Below are 18035 nucleotides of genomic sequence, written 5' to 3'. Positions count from 1 at the left end.
GCATTGAAATACCTACATATGCAAATGTTATAGATTAGTGCTTTGATATAATTTTGAGAGTATTTTACAGGATAGAGTTAAGTTCAATGTGTTTTTATGTCAATAAAAGTATCTGTTATTTCTTTTCACCCCATTCCTGACAGCTTAGTCAAAACATTTTTTTTCCCCCAAGGAGTAGGCTTCACTTGGGAAGGAAGTACTATTTACCTTGATATTACCAACTCATGGTAAGTGGCAGCCAACTACAGAAAGATATGTTTTCACGGTTTGTCTCTTCCACTATAATCTATTTCAAAAGCCAAAATAAGGAACATAAAATAGTAAGAACATTAAAACATATAAAGTACCAAGTACTTAGGTGGCTTCCCTGCTGTCATTAGGAATACTAGGCCTAGCATGTTGTCGACCCTATGTATGGCCACACTCTCTGATGCTTTTTGGGAAAAGTGAAGGAACTAATCGAGAAATAGTTTTCACTTTCACTCAGATGCACAGAAACAGACAAATTCTATTTCTGTAAAATCAGTGTACCATTTTGCTGCCTACTGGAAAACAATAAGCAAAGAAGCATATTTTTAAAACTATGAAAAAGATAACTAATGAAACAGTGTGTTCTGGTTAATTCTTTATTTTCAACATCAAATACACTGATAAAAATCTTGCACCAATAAGGTAGCTTACTGGATTTTTTTATTTGGACTTTTTTAGAACTTTTTTTAGGTGCAAAACAAAAAATACCTCACCAGAACAAAGACATCAATAATTTCATAGGCATCAGTGAAAGAACAGAATACTTCAACAAATACATTATGGCAGCTGAGCCTATTCCAAAGAACTTTCCATTGATAGACTACATAGTGCACACAAAAGCATTAGCTTTATAGTACATACAAGAAGGTGATACATAAAGTGGCTTGATAACGCAAGTCTTGTGACCAGCAGTCTATCCCTTCATTTTTCAATGGGCACTTTCTGAAGAAACAGACTTGTAGGCACACAGGATTACAGAGCATACTAATTTGCAATATGGCAGCATATTTTTTTATTTATTTTTTTGTTTGTTTCTTTAGGCACATTAGAATGCAAAAGAATTTTATCTTTTTTTAACACAGTGCAAAACCAAATACCCTTTATGGGCAACAATCACTTTGAAAACAACTTTCAGGACATAAGGCTATCTACATTTGAAGGATGAAAGGGAATTATGAGTAGAAAGGGTAGGACATTATTATTAGGGAAATATTAACTTAAAACTCTCAGTTCAAACTCTCATCAATTTGAGATCATGCTAATATTGCAGGTGACAGCAAGGACTGTTTTGTATTATGATACTGTCATTAACATCACGTTGTATTACATGTGTTGAATTTCTATCTGTAAAACCATATCACAGTTGTAGATAGCATTGAAAACAGCCATTTCTTTATTCAAAAATAAGAAATGTACTTCATGTAAGTTCAGCTGAGAATACCTTACATCCAAAATCCCAATAGTTGTAGGTTGAGTTGCACTCTAATTTTAAAGCAGGATATACACAAAGGAGGCTTGCTGTGTTCTTACCAAAGCCTGTGAAAAGACTAAAGCCCTAGTGAGGAAGAATTTTTACTTTTTTGGTAGCTTGTTTATTTTTAAACGTTTGGCACAGCTCTTAAGGAATCAGTTGGCATCAACTGAAATAGATGGATGCTCCAGTACAAACTCTGGCTTGGATGAAGGGGATGGTTTTGGTGTTTTTTGGTTGTTTGTTTTTTTTTTCAATTTGAGGTCTAGTGACTTTTTTGCAATACCCCTGGGAGCTCAGTTTAGATTATTTATTTAATTACATTTTTAAATTATTAAACCCCTCAGTGTACAGAAGGAGAAAAATCATCAAGTGATGTCACTGAAACATAATAGTAAATTTACCACAAACGCACACCAAGAAACTTTCATTAAACTATTTTACCCCAGTATAAATCTTACTGCCCCAACTGGGAGTTTTACCTGAGACAAAGTCTACGATATCAAGACATGGCTCGAACCACTATAAACCAGAGTGGCTTTCACATACTGGAAACTCAGACACCACGAAGTGCTACACATCTCCCTATCTCCTCTCCTGCCTCACAAGCTTTTTTTGTAATAATTCAGTAACATCCATGTTCTCAAGCAAGTTCATCTGGTCTATTTCTGTTTGGCTTTTGCTGGTATTACATTGCCTATGTTTCTAGAGGGTTTTTTGTTTTTTTTTTTTGGTTTTTGATGTTTTTTGTTTTTTTAAAAAAATCCATGTATAAACATTACAAAATAATTCTTTCATTAGCTGTCCAGAGGCATCACTATGAATGTTTTGGTAAAAGCATAATTAGCTGCCTTGAAAAGTTTTCTTTCAACTTTTTTTGTTTTTACATGCTATGTATTTTTATTTAATATCCAGCACCAGGTATTCAGGTAGTACTGGTTTGTCAGCTGCAAATATAAAGTATACATATGTATATATATGTATATATACACACACATAAAATAGCATCTTGTGAAATAACAATTACCAAATGTCAGGCACAATTGTTTGCATACACAAGAACATAATTCAGAACTATATATGAAAAAAGTTGCCATTTTTGTATCATAGACTTTCTTTAATCAATTGAATAGCTACATTCAGCTGTCTGATACGTAGACAATCATCTTTATAGATAACTCTGGGAAGGTTACTATATTCTTTAAGGTGCTCTTCAATTAAAATCTCATGAACAAGTTAATGACACGGATCCTGAAACTGCCCCAATGTAAATGAATGTATTACTGGGACTCATTCTTTCTAGGTTGCCCTTTGCCATTTTCACCACAAACACGGGCGGACTGGTTGAAGTTAAATTGCTTCCTTGCAAGGACCGAGCCTAGGAAAGCATTCATAGTTAGGACTGTGAGTGACTGATATTACTGTGTATGTTCCAAGACACATTATGACACCCTTCTGCCTGCTCCATACCACTTCAAATCATGTTTCTCCAGCTTCTCTGGGAAAATCTATAGACTGTAAAAGTGCTTGCCCTATGTAGGTATCATCAGAATCTGACCCTCTGTTGTGAATTGCTCTCCAGGAACTAACTCTTTTCCTCTAGGACAAATTTACACTTGAATCGATGTAGTGGACTGTTCTGGGATGTAGGAAGGGAGGTGTTCATTTAAACCAATTTGCCTTCCAGCTTATGAGCTTGATCTGTGTGTTCTGTTGTAGAGAACACCAAGTTTCACGTACAGTATTTAAAGAGCAGCTCTAACACACACTGGGCTACAAGTGAATGAAGACGGTGTAAGCACATAAATTTAACTACAGGGATTCCTGTGCTCCATTCAGATCTTAGCCTGCACTCATTTCAAGGCATTCATGGTTTTCCTAACACATTTGAGAAACAGCTACTAAATAAACCCAAAATGTCCATCTTCTTTCATGGCATTTAGGACCCTTCCGAAAGCCCTTAGGTACCAAATTAACACACACACACACACACGCACTTTTACTGAATACATAAAAAGACAAAACTTTCAGCACTTTCAGGAAAAAAAGACACTATGCATCAATAAAAGGCCTATTAACTTACAGTGACTGTATCACATATTTAGGCTTGTACAGTTTTTGAGGAATCTTCTCAAATATAGGTAGCATCTAGCTTTAGACTTCTAAACTGTGCATATCCTCAGATATGTACATGAAACTATTATAGACATCATTATGTACATTCATTAAAGAATTCTTGACTTGGAGCACAAACTCATCCTATGCCTTGCTGCCTTCACAATTGCTATGTAACTTGATCTCACTGCACAAAGACTCTGCTTGTGTGACAGGGAGCATAATCAGATATAGGCACTCCTGAACAGCATTCGTTGCACTATTTCCTATATTTAGTTACTACAGGATATTCCAATCAACATAATCTAATATAAAGATTTCAACTATAGCAGTAAAAGAAGCATCCATGAACCCTTTCTCTAGCATTGTGTCCAGCTGCTGTGGAGCAGCCTACACACATGCTATGAAACATCCTCACTGGCAGGGTGGTTGCTTCCAACCAGCTATTGGAATAGTCTCTAGTCTGTGCTAACTCCCAAACTGCACCTGTCAACCACAAGTGCAGACAGCACAGGCAAAGTATATCACCAGACTAGTAAAATATCCCTGGCATATGTAATAATCACATTCCAGTACCCAGCAACGTTCCCTGACATGTTTAATTTTCTAACATAGAGGCAATCAAACAACAGCACCAACTCCTAGTTTGGATAGCACATCACATATATTTCTTCAGTCTCTCTCCTTTATGTCTTGTTGAAACTCTTGATGTGAGTGGACATTTTATATATTTACAGTTTGTCTGAGGAATCAAACTAATCCTTAGGAATATGTTTGTGAGTTACAGACATGCATGGAGAAAGACAGATTTATCTTCCTGGACATGCAGTCTCAGAGACTTCACCATGTCTGAGGCTCATTGCCCAGTTCTGGTGTTGCAGGTGAGCTGGCTCTTAACAGTGCTTTCAAAGCATGCCACAACGAGAGCCAAAGACATCCTCACCCCTTGCTTTGTAGCACAGCAAAGCACAGGACAGGGGGATATTTTTTTATAAATAGTACTGGATCCTGTAGGTGTGTGAAGACCTTCTTTTAAAGACCTGATGATTTCTGTAATCATCTCATCTGATTCAAGAGCGATTATCTATGTTATCACTGTTTGCCACACTGCCCTGGACTTACACTGTTGAGCAACAGAACAATTTAGCTTTCTAGGATCAGACAAGATAGGATGCATGCAATGCAATTCGTCTAGAGGATATGGTAAGGGTACCTAAAAGTTTGGTCAGAATGAGCTTGAGATGGAGTTGTCTGCTGATGTAAGCCAGCAAGGTAAAGCATTATTCTCAGACAGGGGTTCCTTTCTACTATAGGAAGAAAAGAGGCAGGAATCTAACTACCAAGGCAGTCCCTAGCAGTGCAGTTTCACTACAGCACACTAAGATGCCAGACAACTTTCTATTTACACCCCCCAAAATCTCATCCAGAATCTCTACCAAATTGCTTAAAAGTTTCAAGCAAGTAAAGGATTAAACGAGCTCAGGATTTTGGGTGGATATCAACAAAGGCTACCACTCATGAAAATTCCAATATGCATGAGTGGTATCCCCTATCAATTTAAAGTAAAATTAATGTACGGTTTAGATTAGGACTTATCAAACTTACGTGCAAAATTAAATAAAAACACTGCAAATTTTAAATCAAGTTAGCCTGACAATCCTTGCTAGCTGTCCACAGCAACAAAATGTCTTCCATTTAGGATAAGCAATCAGTTTAGGTAACCGCTTGACAAACACTCAAATGAAAAATACAGGTGCTGCTGTCACTGGAGTGTTTTCAAAGGTGGCACTATAGACAAAATGAAGCATGAGCTAGGTAGAATGCTGCTGTGTTTCTCATACCATTATATATTCTGACTTCTGCTTATATTGTATTCTGCATATTCTCCTCTTCTTTGCTGTTTACGTAAAAAGACTGCAAGGAATGAGATGAAGCTGATGCAGTTGTCAGCTGGCTCTGGTTCTCCTCTTCCACTGGTGCAGCACTCCTGGCTGTTGGGGCATGCAGTCGGTGAGCGTCCAGCATCTCCAGCAAGAGATCATAGAGTGGAACTACATTCTTACACTTCATATTGTACAGGTGCTCCATTCCTTTGTTGCTGTAATCAAAAAACAGTTACTTTCCAAATATGCTACGGGGGGGGGGGGGGGGGATAAAACAAAAAAGCTACCAGCTAATAATATTTGTTAGTTTATATAAATTCTATCTTGTACAAAACAACTAACTTAACAGTGCATTTGCTGTACACGCCTGCTACAGTAAAGCAGAAGGCAACAGCTTCAAAGAACATTGCAGACTGCAAATGGTCAAGTTGCCTTCCAAAGATGTCTCTTTTGCTCTTCTTTGCCTAAAAGGTAGCCCAGGGCACATGGACTTATAACTTAGCCACTGTGACTAAGTGAATTGGATGAATCTCGCCGTTCCAATAAAAAAATAATGTTTTCTTTCCTAGAAAATAAGCTCTGTCAATTTAATAGCAAAAGCTCACTTGCAATAGTATCCATTCACAAAACTATGTAACAACAATTAACTTTACTGAGCATCTGGAATTTCCTTAATTGTACAAATTCTTCTTAGAGGGGGAAAAAAAAAGAAGGAAGATTAACACAAGGACAAAAAAACTCTACAAAATGACGCAAATGAAAAAAACACAAGCACACACCCCCTGACTTTTTCCTGAAGAGCTGAATATCAGTCCAGGAAGTAAAATCTTCATGTTTCAGCTTTAGTAGCTATGATGTGATGCTTACTCTGATTTAAATTTTATTAGCTGAAATAATGAAAACTAAAATCTATGTAACAGCATCTTTTGTGCCTTCATAATAATAAAATATATACCACATCTTTGTATAGACTTGTCATACCACTGAGCAGCTACCTTAAGAGGTAATTACATTTGGGATAATAATTGCTGCAACTATTAAATTTCTCAGACAGCTCTCCTCTGATTAGCAAAAGACATGGTCCTCTAGATTGAAATTCAGTAGTTCTGCTTTTATCCTCATCCATACAGTGAACATAATGACCCTAATCTCTTTTCTATAGTGATTTGCAATCAAGGAACTTGTGAAAATTGTCTACATTTTCACAAAAGTAGCAGTTTTATTAAATCTTAGACTAAAGTTTGCAGAGCTAGGCTACTGCTGCATTAGTATTCTACTTGGTACTTTTCAAACATCTGTGTTCAGGTCTGTTAGAACAGGTCCAGATCCAAGGGCTGAAGCACTTCTCCCATGAAGACAGACTGAAAAAATTGAGGTTATTCAGCTTGAAAAAGAGAACGCTCTGAGGAGACCTTATAGCACCTTCCAGAACCTAATGGCCTACAAGAGAACTGGAGAGGCACTTCTTACGAGAGCATGTAGTGACAGTACAAGGGGGAATGGCTTTAAACTTGAAAGAGGGCAGGTTTAGATTAGATGTTAGGAAGAAATTCTTTACGGAGGATGGTGAGGCACTGGAACAGGTTGCCCAGAGAAGTTGTGGATTCCCCAACCTGGCAGTGTTCAAGGCCAGGTTGGATGGGGCTCTGAGCAACCCCAGGGGAGTTGGAACTAGATGATCTTTAAGGTCCCTTCCAACCCAGAACCATTTTATGATTCTATAATTCTAAAAACAGATACTGCTTTCAGCACTGTCAAAATAAGAAGCAGAGGAAGAGACTTGAAGAAACAAATGGGAAAAATATTTACTCCTTTCACACTATACTCCAACAAAGAGTTTTGCACACATGTTCTGTACAACTGTATGGAAAGCTGTTTTTTTTTTGCACTCCCACCTGTGAAGGAAAAGTATGCATGTTGCATTTGTGACACCTCCCTTGCCTGGGCTTGGCACAGAGGAGTGTGACTTGGTGCTCACCTCATGTGTCTGATGTGAGAGAGGATGAGGAGAAGCTGAGCCAGTCGTCTGTGTTGCTGCTGCAGAGAAAGACCTGACTTAGCCATTAAGTGAATCAGAGTGTCTGTGATTTTGTCCAGGACGCGGTGAATATAGTCTTTTTCTTCTAGAGATTTCAAGGTGCTGGAAAGAAAAGTGTACACACCTGGAGTAGGAAGGAGAAAGAAAACAAACAAACCACAGACAAAAATTACTTTGATGGAGTCAGACTTGCCCAAGGCACACCTCATGGCTTGTCTCTTAAGCTGTGTTAAACCATGGGAGCTGGCTGTGTGCCAGCTTTCCTGCTTGCCAGCCAGGTCACTGGTTTGAATGACTCTGGAGCATGGATTTAATCACTGTGGGCAAAGTAGGAGGAGGAATATGATGCCTCTTCCCTGCCTGGATCCATCCAAGGTCTGGACCAAGTGGTGGATGACACCTGCAGTTAGACCTAACCTTGGCTATGCTCTTCTCTCAGTCACTTGGCTCTGAAACTTTGAGGAAATGCTGTTCCCCTTGAGAATTCTGCAATACTTACCAACAAACGCAAGCCTTCAGCAGTTTTTGCCATTTTCTATGTTGTTTAACATTTGATTTTTAGTGATTTGCTAGTCAATCTAGGACTAAATAATTACCACATTACCACAAAACATGTAAACAAATTCAGAGTTTATTTAGGCATGCTCACCTCAAAAAAATCCTCCCAGTCAAGCAAGAGCCTTGAAAGGTGTGTTCCTTTACCTGCAACCTGACTCTCCTTTAAAAACCATGTCAAATTAACCTGTGCAAATTTAGCTGTTTTGAATTGCTTACTTCTGAAAGTGAGCAGCCTCAAGGTTTGGACCAGATGGAAATTTTCCTAGAGGACAAAACACCTTGAAACTCCCCTTCCAACAGCTCCTAAATCTCCTATAAAACACTCTAATCCCATCATAAGAGATTTTGCCAGTAGTAATTCTTGGGTTCATGAGGCACATCCGCTTTCTAAATGGGAAACTGTAAACTATTTTGGGGTGTTTTATCTTGATTTTTTTCTGGACAATATCACACAGCCAATGTGAATCAGGTCACAACAACACTGTACTGCCAAAAGGCAGATGTTGCATTCAGCATCAGTTTTAAATCTTTTGGACTGAGCCAATAACTCTAAACAGGTCATATTACCATAATCCAGTCCTGAGGCACCAGGATGTATGCACAGTAATACAATAAAACTGGCTTCATCATATTGTGTTCATTGTTCTGTGTCTATAACAAAATTGACAAATCCTGTGCTTTGGCCCCTCTGTATCAGCTCACAGAGCTAAGAAGAAATCTGAATTTTGTCCTTGGAAAAAAATGGTTTCTGGAATTACGTTTCATTTTGCTTTTCTTTAAAACTTCATAGATAATGCAATATGCAATGCAGTTAGCAATACTAATAAAAAAAGACACACACACTACCATACACATGTAGACAGACATATACCTTCTAGCTTGTTTGTATTGTTCATAGCCTGGGGGCCATACCATTGGATTTGAAGATGAGAATATTTTGCCATGCATATGAGCAGTTGGAGGAACTGAGATTTTTTTTACCATCTTCTTGGCCTACTTCACCTCCCTACATCATCTGGGTGTTTCAAGGACATGACAGGCATTGGAATGGGCTACCCAGAGAGGTGGTGGATTCACCATCCCTGGAGATTTTTAAATGCAGATTGGACGTGGCACTGAGTGCCATGATCTAGTAAATGGACTGGATTTGGACCAAGGGTTGGACTCGATGATCTCGGAGGTCTTTTCCAACCCAATCTATTCTATGATTCTATGATTCTATGACACCTAGAACTACTGTAACCTGCAAGTAGATTTTATGACATTGGGTCTTCTGTACTAAAAATAAATTTAAATTTATGTTTGTGAAAGTCATTGTGAATGTCCCTGGGAGAGAGTGAGTAAGAAACTGGTTTAAAAAAATGAAAGGATACTCAAACACAGCACAACTTCTTAAAATCATCAGCTAGAGTTCTTAATTTTGATAATGAGTATTTCTTCAAATTTGATATAGATAGATAGTACCTCTTTTCTCACAAAGTTTTTTATAGCTATTATTACTTTTACTGAAATAAATTCACCAAACAGAAACAGCTCCTGGGGCTTTTCTCAGCTTAGCCTTTCTCAGCTGACTCCGAACCACCCTCATATATGCCTATTGACAGTACTAGGCTTGACAGCTTAGCAGGTACCTGTAGGGGTAAGATTCTTAAATATTACTGACAAAACACAATCCACTAGAAGAAACATTAATCTCATAAACCCACAGTGCCTTCACACCAGCTTACTTCAGTTACAGAAAGCTATTGTGCTCTTGTATCAATACCCCATAATTCCATACCATTGAAACCATCAAAAGAAAAAAATCTTTTAGAGGGAACTGTTTCTCACCTAGGTCTAGTCCAGAAGCTATTAAAAACCATAAATCAAATAAAGCACTCCCAAATAACTGTAGAGAATTCAGGCAATTGCCAGTCAATAACTGCCAAGGAAAATGATGTTTGGTTTTCCTTTCCCCACCCCTGCATTGATTGCTCCTGCCCCAGGCCACTGGCCAGAGATTTCCCCAAAAGAAATGCTGGCTATCTTTCACACACATAACACACAGAAGCAGTTTTTGAACCAGAATTCAGAAAACTGCCCTAGCAAAGTTAAATTTAACAGTCTCAAAGCTCTTTCCAGGTCTAAATTGAATAGCTGCCAGGTTGTTTTCCAATTCTTTCTGTAGGTCAGTACTGTAAAACATACAACAGAGAAAACACCACTCTGCAAACAAGAAAGGTCTGTTGGTCCATGCCCATAACACATACCTACACACAGAACAGGATCCCTCAGGGACTGCAGTGCTACCATGACAGCTCTTGGCATACAGTGATATAATTTGCCCTCAACAATAAACTGTCTTTTCTGTCACAATAAACCCCAGTTTAAAATATCTTTACATTTAGAGTTCAGGCTCACAAAAAAATACCCAAGGCTCTGCTTCTTCCACTATGCCCCATCGGTCTGAATCCTTAGCAAGCCAGGCTGAGCTATAAGAAAATTCATCTCTGTGATCATTCAGCCTCCAAAATAAAGAAATAATAAAAAGTACAATTTTACAGGAACTGAAAAAATCAGAACAAAAGAATAACAAGCGGTCACATGGAACAATGTATCAGAAGGTCTACAGAATGCATTAAATCAGCCAAACCTTTCCATCTCTTTGGACTAACCAGCTAAGTAATTAGGTAAAAAGTGCTGGTAAGGCAGACATGACCTGCTTCTTCATGTCCAAAATGAAATCCTGTTGCTTTGCCACATAGCACCACTTCTCCTTTCAGACACACTCACAAGTGAAACATCTGGCATCATGTTGCCCTTTCATGTTTCTAATACTTATTTTCCAGTATTGAGAAAGAGCCTTTAATATTGAGCTAAATGTGGTTTTCAAAAATACAATTTTGCTTTTTAGTCAAAAGATTTATTGCTGCAGCTTTAGAGGAGGACCTTCTGGTTTATTATTTAGCTAGACACAATGCTGTCCTTGTTGTTACAGACATGCTGTCACCTTAATATCTCAGGAAAAATTTTGAAGTAGCGTAAATGTATACTCTGGTTTATAAACAAAACCTTCCATCCTTTCCACATACACTAAGTAAAACTAAAAAAAAATCACTTGCATTTTGCCCAAGATCATGTGACAAAGGAATGTAAAGATATTAAACAGCCTTGAATGATGTTGCAAAAAAAAAAAGAAAATAAACATCCAACAAAAGCAATGAACAACACTACTTCATGTGAAGAGACTAACAGATGTCCAAGGATTTAATAAAGAAATGTTTTTGTACACTGAGTGAATTAAATCCACACAAAGCTTTAGAGTGAAAATGCAGACTGCTTTTAAAAATTACACATAGCATAATTAGTCCAATTTGTTTAATTAGTCTACTTGTTGAAATCATTTTGAGATCTGCTGGTTTAATTGTATGCATATATAACACAGACAAAATAAGGGGCAGAAGTTCATTGTGTCTTTATCTACTGCTTCTTTAGTAGAAGAATTGTGAATATTTACATATGCATTCACAGAATAAAATCAGGCTAAGGTAGGCTTGGAGGTCATCTACTTCATCCTCCTGCTCCAACAGTGGTAACTTCAGGATTGGATCAAGCTGCCTGGAGCTTTGTCCCTCTGAGTTCTAAGTATGTCCAAGGACTGAGATCCTACCATCTTTCTGGCTAACCTGTTCCAGTGCTAAACCTCTCACTGGGTAGAGTTTTTGCTCTGTTCATCTGGTCAGGGTCTCCCTTGCTGTGGTTCATCTAAATTTCAGATTGACCTTTCCTCCTGCACCTCTGAGAAGAGTCTGGCCCTGGCTTCTCCATAACCTGTTCATCAACTGTCTGAAGGCTGCACTTGGACACTCCCTTAGCCTTCCCTTTACCAGGATGAAGGAACCCAGCTCTCTTAGCCATGTACTTCAGAGCACAGAATGTTTCATACATGTCCAGTACTTTATATAAGGAGGCTGGCTACATTCTGTGAAGTAAAGCATCTCCGTAAGACATTTTAGAGCATCTATGCCAAACACAACTTACACAACTCTTAACACATACCCCAAATTATGCTACTTATCTCTGTATTGCAGTCTAGCCTCCTAATTTGGGCATTTAAAGGGTCTAGCAGTCAGAAATTCATATCCACATTCCCACTACCTAGTAGTTAACCCCTCAGATGGTTATAAAATTAGTTCGTTATAAGAATGCAAAAACGGAAATGTAAAATTAATTACGTTTGTGCATAAAGACAATGACAAGCAATACAGACATACATTCTATGGCCGTAGATATATATAGATTGAGTTTATGGTGTACTTAGAAATACTGCAGTGAGGGCAGTCTGTAAGCCAGCATTGTGTAACAATGCTATAGATTGCTTTCATCATGATCCTGTAACAGCTCAACTGAACCATGTCATCTGACCTATCACTGTCAAGACTTTCGTAAAAATGCCAGACTTCTGAGCAGCTATAAACTTTCATTTAATGCCAAAAAAAGCCACAATCAAAATCAGATCATTCATCAGATCTTCAGATAAACCCTGATCCTCTGCCACGAAGAGTAGCACAGATTTGAACCTGCTGAATAGGAACATTGAAGGAACGAAGATCTAACATCTCCTAGCTGCACTCAGTGGTCCCATCTCTGTCAGTGCGCAGAAGGAAATTTGCCTTTGGTTATCATTGACTTCACTTGTGATATATTTTATCATTATTACAATTTTTCTTTAGGGGAATCTTGAAACAAAAAATCCCATTAACAAAGTGAGATGTGCTTATGAAGGGTAGCTGGTGATTTCTGGCAGAGCTTTGTCTAAAGAACAAATTTAGTTTTCTGGATCAATACTAAATACAGAAGAAGTTCTCAACAGCATGACTTAAATTTTTCACATTCAAGACATTAATGTCTAATATGTTTCATTCAAACTTCCAATTCTATTTTTTCTAATTGAAATTTAACATTTTTATAAATCAGTTACATATTCTATACTTACTTAAGAAGTTAATTACCTTTGAACATATTAGCTAAAATTCTGGAGGAACATCACTTTCCAGGAAGAATATTTAACTCTAGGAAATATTGTGTTGTAACTATCAGGTCAATAAAAGCAAAATAAAATGTCAAACAGTAATTACAATTGTCGCACCCTGACAACCAAGATAAAAACAACACCCCTTTATTCCTAATATGCCAGGTGCTTGCCTCAGGTGTTACTTTTTTGTAATTGGTGACAACCACAACAAATCCTGAACTACATTAATACCTCATAGAACTTAAATAAAACATTTTTATATTAGATTTTTTAAACATGTAATTTTGCTACAACTTTGAGGAGACCACATCCAAGTTTCCATAAGAAATTTCCATAAGAAGTGCTTCATCAATAAAGCAAAGTCTGCTGCGTTTTCAGTTAGGCTTTGCTGGGATTTACCTGGATTTGTTTTTCCTGCAACTTGGGCAAGAGATCTGATAGACAACTGGATAAAAAGGACATACAGCCCTCCACATGTGTTTTGTCTTGAGGGTCGTACCATCTACAAGTTCAAATCCAAAAGGAAAGGGGAGAAAACGTGGGTAAATCCTCAGCATTTGGAAACTCTGGCATCTTTAGTCATTAGGTAACAACTTATACAGAGAATGGTGTCTAAAATTTTTTTTGGTGTGTACATTATTATTTTACATATCTCTAATTTGATGAGAACACTGTGGGTCTCATTTCTGCATTTGAAAATAGTTTGTGGGTTTTTTCTCATTTCAAACCTAAAAGCGTCCTCTGGTGTGCAACAGAAATTTTCTGTTACATGCTTTGACTTAAATTTGCTTGTTTCAATCATCTGATGTAAAATTCAAGTCAGCTAACCTTCCATATTTATACTTTTACCTATACGTACACTTGTTATCTAGTCACCTATTTTTGAAGTGTACTTCAGAATGAGACTTAAAGCCAAAAAAAATATTTATTAACCATTAAGGAAGTGGAAGGCAATGACATTCATTTTAGATGCCTATAATTTAATATAAACTAAACTCTGATAAACTCAGTCACATTTTTGCCCTTATTTCCTTTCAGTTTTCCATCACTAATTAAGTAAGGTGTAGATTTACACCTTTGGATGACCTAAGTGTGGTTCCAGCTACTCCAGTGTCTTGTAACCGAAGTTTTAAGACTTGCTAGCATTTAGTTTGAAACACTGCTCTGATTACGGCCCGCATCAGCTCTATACAGTGTGTCAGCTCTTCACTGCATTAATTTGCTGGGTCCCATCTATATCACTGAACAGGCTGAACTGCTTCCATCCCTGCCGGACAGTCCTGCCTGCACTTATGTTGACAGCCCCCTTTCAATTGCCGCTCTCTCAAAATGAAAACACTACTAACAACAAGCAGCATTCAAACACATGCAGAAGCAGCCACAATTACCCGAGTGACAGCAAAGCACACTGCTTACCAGAATTGAGCAGGATGATGGACTTAAGGCACACGAATTCCTCCCCTTGAAGGTTCATCATGCGAAACCGAGCAGCAGTAGCCAGCAGCATGTCAAAGATTTCCACCATGCCCTCCACACATTTCCCTTGATTCCTGTGTGAACACAGTCCATAAGGAAAAAAAAAACAGTATCTCTTTAGGTAAAGTACTTTAGGTGAAGTTAGATACCTATCTTGAGGTATTCATGGGTGCAGGAATGACTTAGAAATTTCTGCTTTATTTTCAGAGTTAGGCAGCAGATCCAGCTCGACTGAAATCAGTGGGAGCTGCAGGAGCTCAGCATATTTGAAATACAGGTTTCTAATCAAATACTTTTATTATCTAGGTTATTTGTCAACCAACAAACCTATTTGAAGTAGTAATCTCCAGTTCTCCTAAATTGCCTCCTACCTTTCTAACATAAGCTGATAATATTATCACATCTTAACAGCTATGTGTTTAGTTGATAGGAAGACCTATCTAGGAAGCCCTAGATAACTTTCCTGGAGGACAAATTAAGCAATAGATTTGAAAATTATCCTTATCCCACCATCATGCTGTTGTCTTTGTGCACTCTCATCTTACTAAAAACAGGACAGCAAAAGCTTGTTTCCTGCAAAGTGTCAGAATGTGTTCTCAGAAGAATCCTTAACACTTGGCTATTGGGAAATGTTTAGGAAAGTTAGAGCAGTTGAATTAAAGGTCTTAAATGACTGCATAAAAGTACTATGTGCATTATTTAACAATAATGATCCTTATATACATTTATGCACATTTATATATATTTATATAAATTATTCTATATAAGCTAGTTCTATTAACAGACATTGATGAAAAAAAATAATTAAAAATCTGGTTTAAAGTGATTTGCATCTAGAGTTAGCCACAGAATACCAAAGCTGCTAATATTGGTAGGTTATCTGAAAATCATCTAGTTCAATGGCCTTGCTCAGGCCCATATCTTGTTGGATTTTTAGTATCTCCAAGGACTGAGACCCCAAAACCTCTTCTGTCACTGAGGTGAATCTTCCACTGTCTCCTTTACCTCCCCCTTCCATCAGGTATTTATACACATTAATCAGATCTGAGTCTTCTCAGCCTCTCCTTATAGGGGATATGTTTCATATATTCCAGTCCATTAATCATTTTTGTGACCCTTCACTGGCCTCACTCCAGTATGTGCATGTCTGTCTTTTACTGGGTAGCTCAGAATTGGACACAGCACTCCAGATTTGCATCAGCAAGGCTGAGCAGTGAGTATCACCTACCTTTAGCTGCTGCTAATGCTTTTCCTAATGCAGTCTGCGAGGGGAGCATTGCTGGCTCAGAAAGCATCCAGCTGTGATGAATTCCCCAAAAAATTATTCCCCCATCATGTTGTTCTGCAGACATTTCTGTATTTCTGTGCATGCACACGCTTAGGAAGGTTTACCACTAAAATATTTTGTTGATTATGTCTCTCCTGTACACATCATCCTGGTTTAAAGGTCCCTCACCATGTTGGCCAGTCTGTGGAAATTATGCTTGTGCCCCACTTTATAATGCTGATCCCATCTCCCCCTAAACATCCTTGATCCTCAGAGCAAGTTGCATGATTAAAAACGTTGAATCCCCATTGCTGACACCAGCTATGCAACCAGCTGCTGATCTACAGGATATGTGCATTCTGCCTCAAGCCCTTTCTCCTTAGTGGCCCCAGAGGACTGGACCACCTGGGCTTCCATCCTTTTGACCCCTGCCCTCAGAGCCAAGTAGTCTTTCCTGACTAGATCAACAGAGAATCATCCACCTAGGCAGACAGAGCAAGAGTAGTACACTATACATTTTAGCAGTGGTGAATCAGGTCTGAAACATAAACAATTAGCAACTAAGTATCTTTAATTTTTTTTTTTAAATATAATGTGAAATGGATCTACAAATATGTCAGACAGGAAAAATCCCTAAAATGCTACTATAATAATTATAAGAAAACTAATATTATTTTTTGGTCACATTTGACATGTTTAGATTAGAAAATTATTATGAAGGCTCTCCATTAGGGAAAAATTCTCTTCATATCAGAAATGCAAAGAAAGTTTAATTTTGGAATTAAACAGCATCCTAATACAATCTGACCTAGAACTAGGGCCTGAATTTCTGAGGTCAGAGTGACTAGATGAACAAGCATTCTTAAAAGTTATGCAGGGACTATCTTGAATCCAGAAATTATTTCATTTTCTCTGAAAAATTCTATCCTGTGCGTACAAGTTCCCCAAGGGATCTTCTTCTATCAACTGAAAATTTTGAAGATCATAATAAGAGGGGTTTCTTTGTTTCTTTTTTTTTTTTTTTCAGAGTTCATCACTTTAAGCACTACCCAGATCCTCCCCAGACTCTGGAAGTGTCTTCCTGATTTACATTTCAGTTGTTTGAGTTACAGAGTTACAGTTACAGAATTGGGTAGTCTTTAAATTTTGCTCAAACATGCAGTAAAGACATGACAAAAAGACATTTATTTTTCACTGTTTTAACATTTATAATTCTGTCTCTTTTATTTTTTTTTCATTCTATGGGGTCTACAATATAATAATACATCTCAAAATCCAACCATAAAGTGAAAGATGAAATTTAATTATTTCAACATACTACCTAACTCTGTACAAATTAATCCATTCAGCTCTATCAAGTAAGTAGCCTGATGATAAGACAATTGTTTGAGTTGGGTTTTCAGGATGGAATCTATTGCTATTAAAGATGTGATGAAAATTAAATACACAATTGTTTTTCAAATTTATTTTGAAGTGCAAATTTGGACATATTGCCTATGGGCTTTTCCCTTTTGAAATAAATACAAGCAGAAGGTCAATAGAGAGTCATTCTGAATCAAGCACCTGTGATCCCTTCACTTCCATTTCTCTACTAAGTCAATGGTAATTAATACATCCACAATTACACAGTACCAAATGAAATGTTGTGCATTTTATTCAAGTGATGGGCAAGTGTGATGCCCTCAGACATTTGGAGCATTTTACAAGTTGAAGGACAAGCAAAACATATTCAGATTTCATCTTGATATTCTTCTATTGTATCTAATTTTCTGTCTATCAAAACATCTGCATAAATAACTTAAAAGATTCTTTTCAGATGTAGTGAGAAATTTTCAGAAAAAAAGTCACAAAAGCAATAAATTATTCAGCCACTCTGTCATACAGGGAATGCTGTAATTCTTTTTGCTATTCATGCTAGCTGCAGTTTAAAGAGATCCATGGCCTTCTGCCATTGCTTATTATGAAAGTCAGTAAAAGGAAAATTCTTCAATTTTTATTCGTAGACAATGAAAAATCTCCATCAAGCACTGGAGGAGGATGAGAAGAAGTTCCCAAATTAAAAACAACCCTGAAAAACAGACTAGCTTTCTCTGTAAAATGAAGGGAATAACCTGATAGAAACATGGAAATACTGACTGCATTTAACCGAAATTTTAAAAGTCCCTAGACAGATTTCTTGCTGC

The 18035-nt window shown here is 37.5% G+C and overlaps 1 protein-coding gene across 2 annotated transcripts in view; it reads right to left on the bottom strand.

Moving 5' to 3' along the window:
- Positions 1 to 612: 612 nt before the first annotated feature.
- ESR1 (estrogen receptor 1) overlaps positions 613 to 18035 on the bottom strand; it is a 165268-nt gene continuing 147845 nt past the window's right edge. For both annotated transcript variants that reach the window (XM_018078176.2, XM_018078179.2), the window contains exons 7-9: positions 14526 to 14659; positions 7478 to 7661; positions 613 to 5714 (exon numbers count right to left, since the gene is read on the bottom strand). In XM_018078176.2, coding sequence (XP_017933665.1) covers positions 5480 to 5714; positions 7478 to 7661; positions 14526 to 14659 — 553 coding nt within the window. In that variant the 3' untranslated portion in view covers positions 613 to 5479. The remainder of the gene's footprint in view (positions 5715 to 7477; positions 7662 to 14525; positions 14660 to 18035) is intronic.

The sequence above is a fragment of the Manacus vitellinus genome, unplaced genomic scaffold (genome assembly GCF_001715985.3).
Source record: "Manacus vitellinus isolate BGI_N305 unplaced genomic scaffold, ASM171598v3 scaffold_4_pilon, whole genome shotgun sequence".
Lineage (NCBI taxonomy): Eukaryota > Metazoa > Chordata > Aves > Passeriformes > Pipridae > Manacus > Manacus vitellinus.
This window is presented reverse-complemented; position numbering and strand designations above follow the sequence as displayed.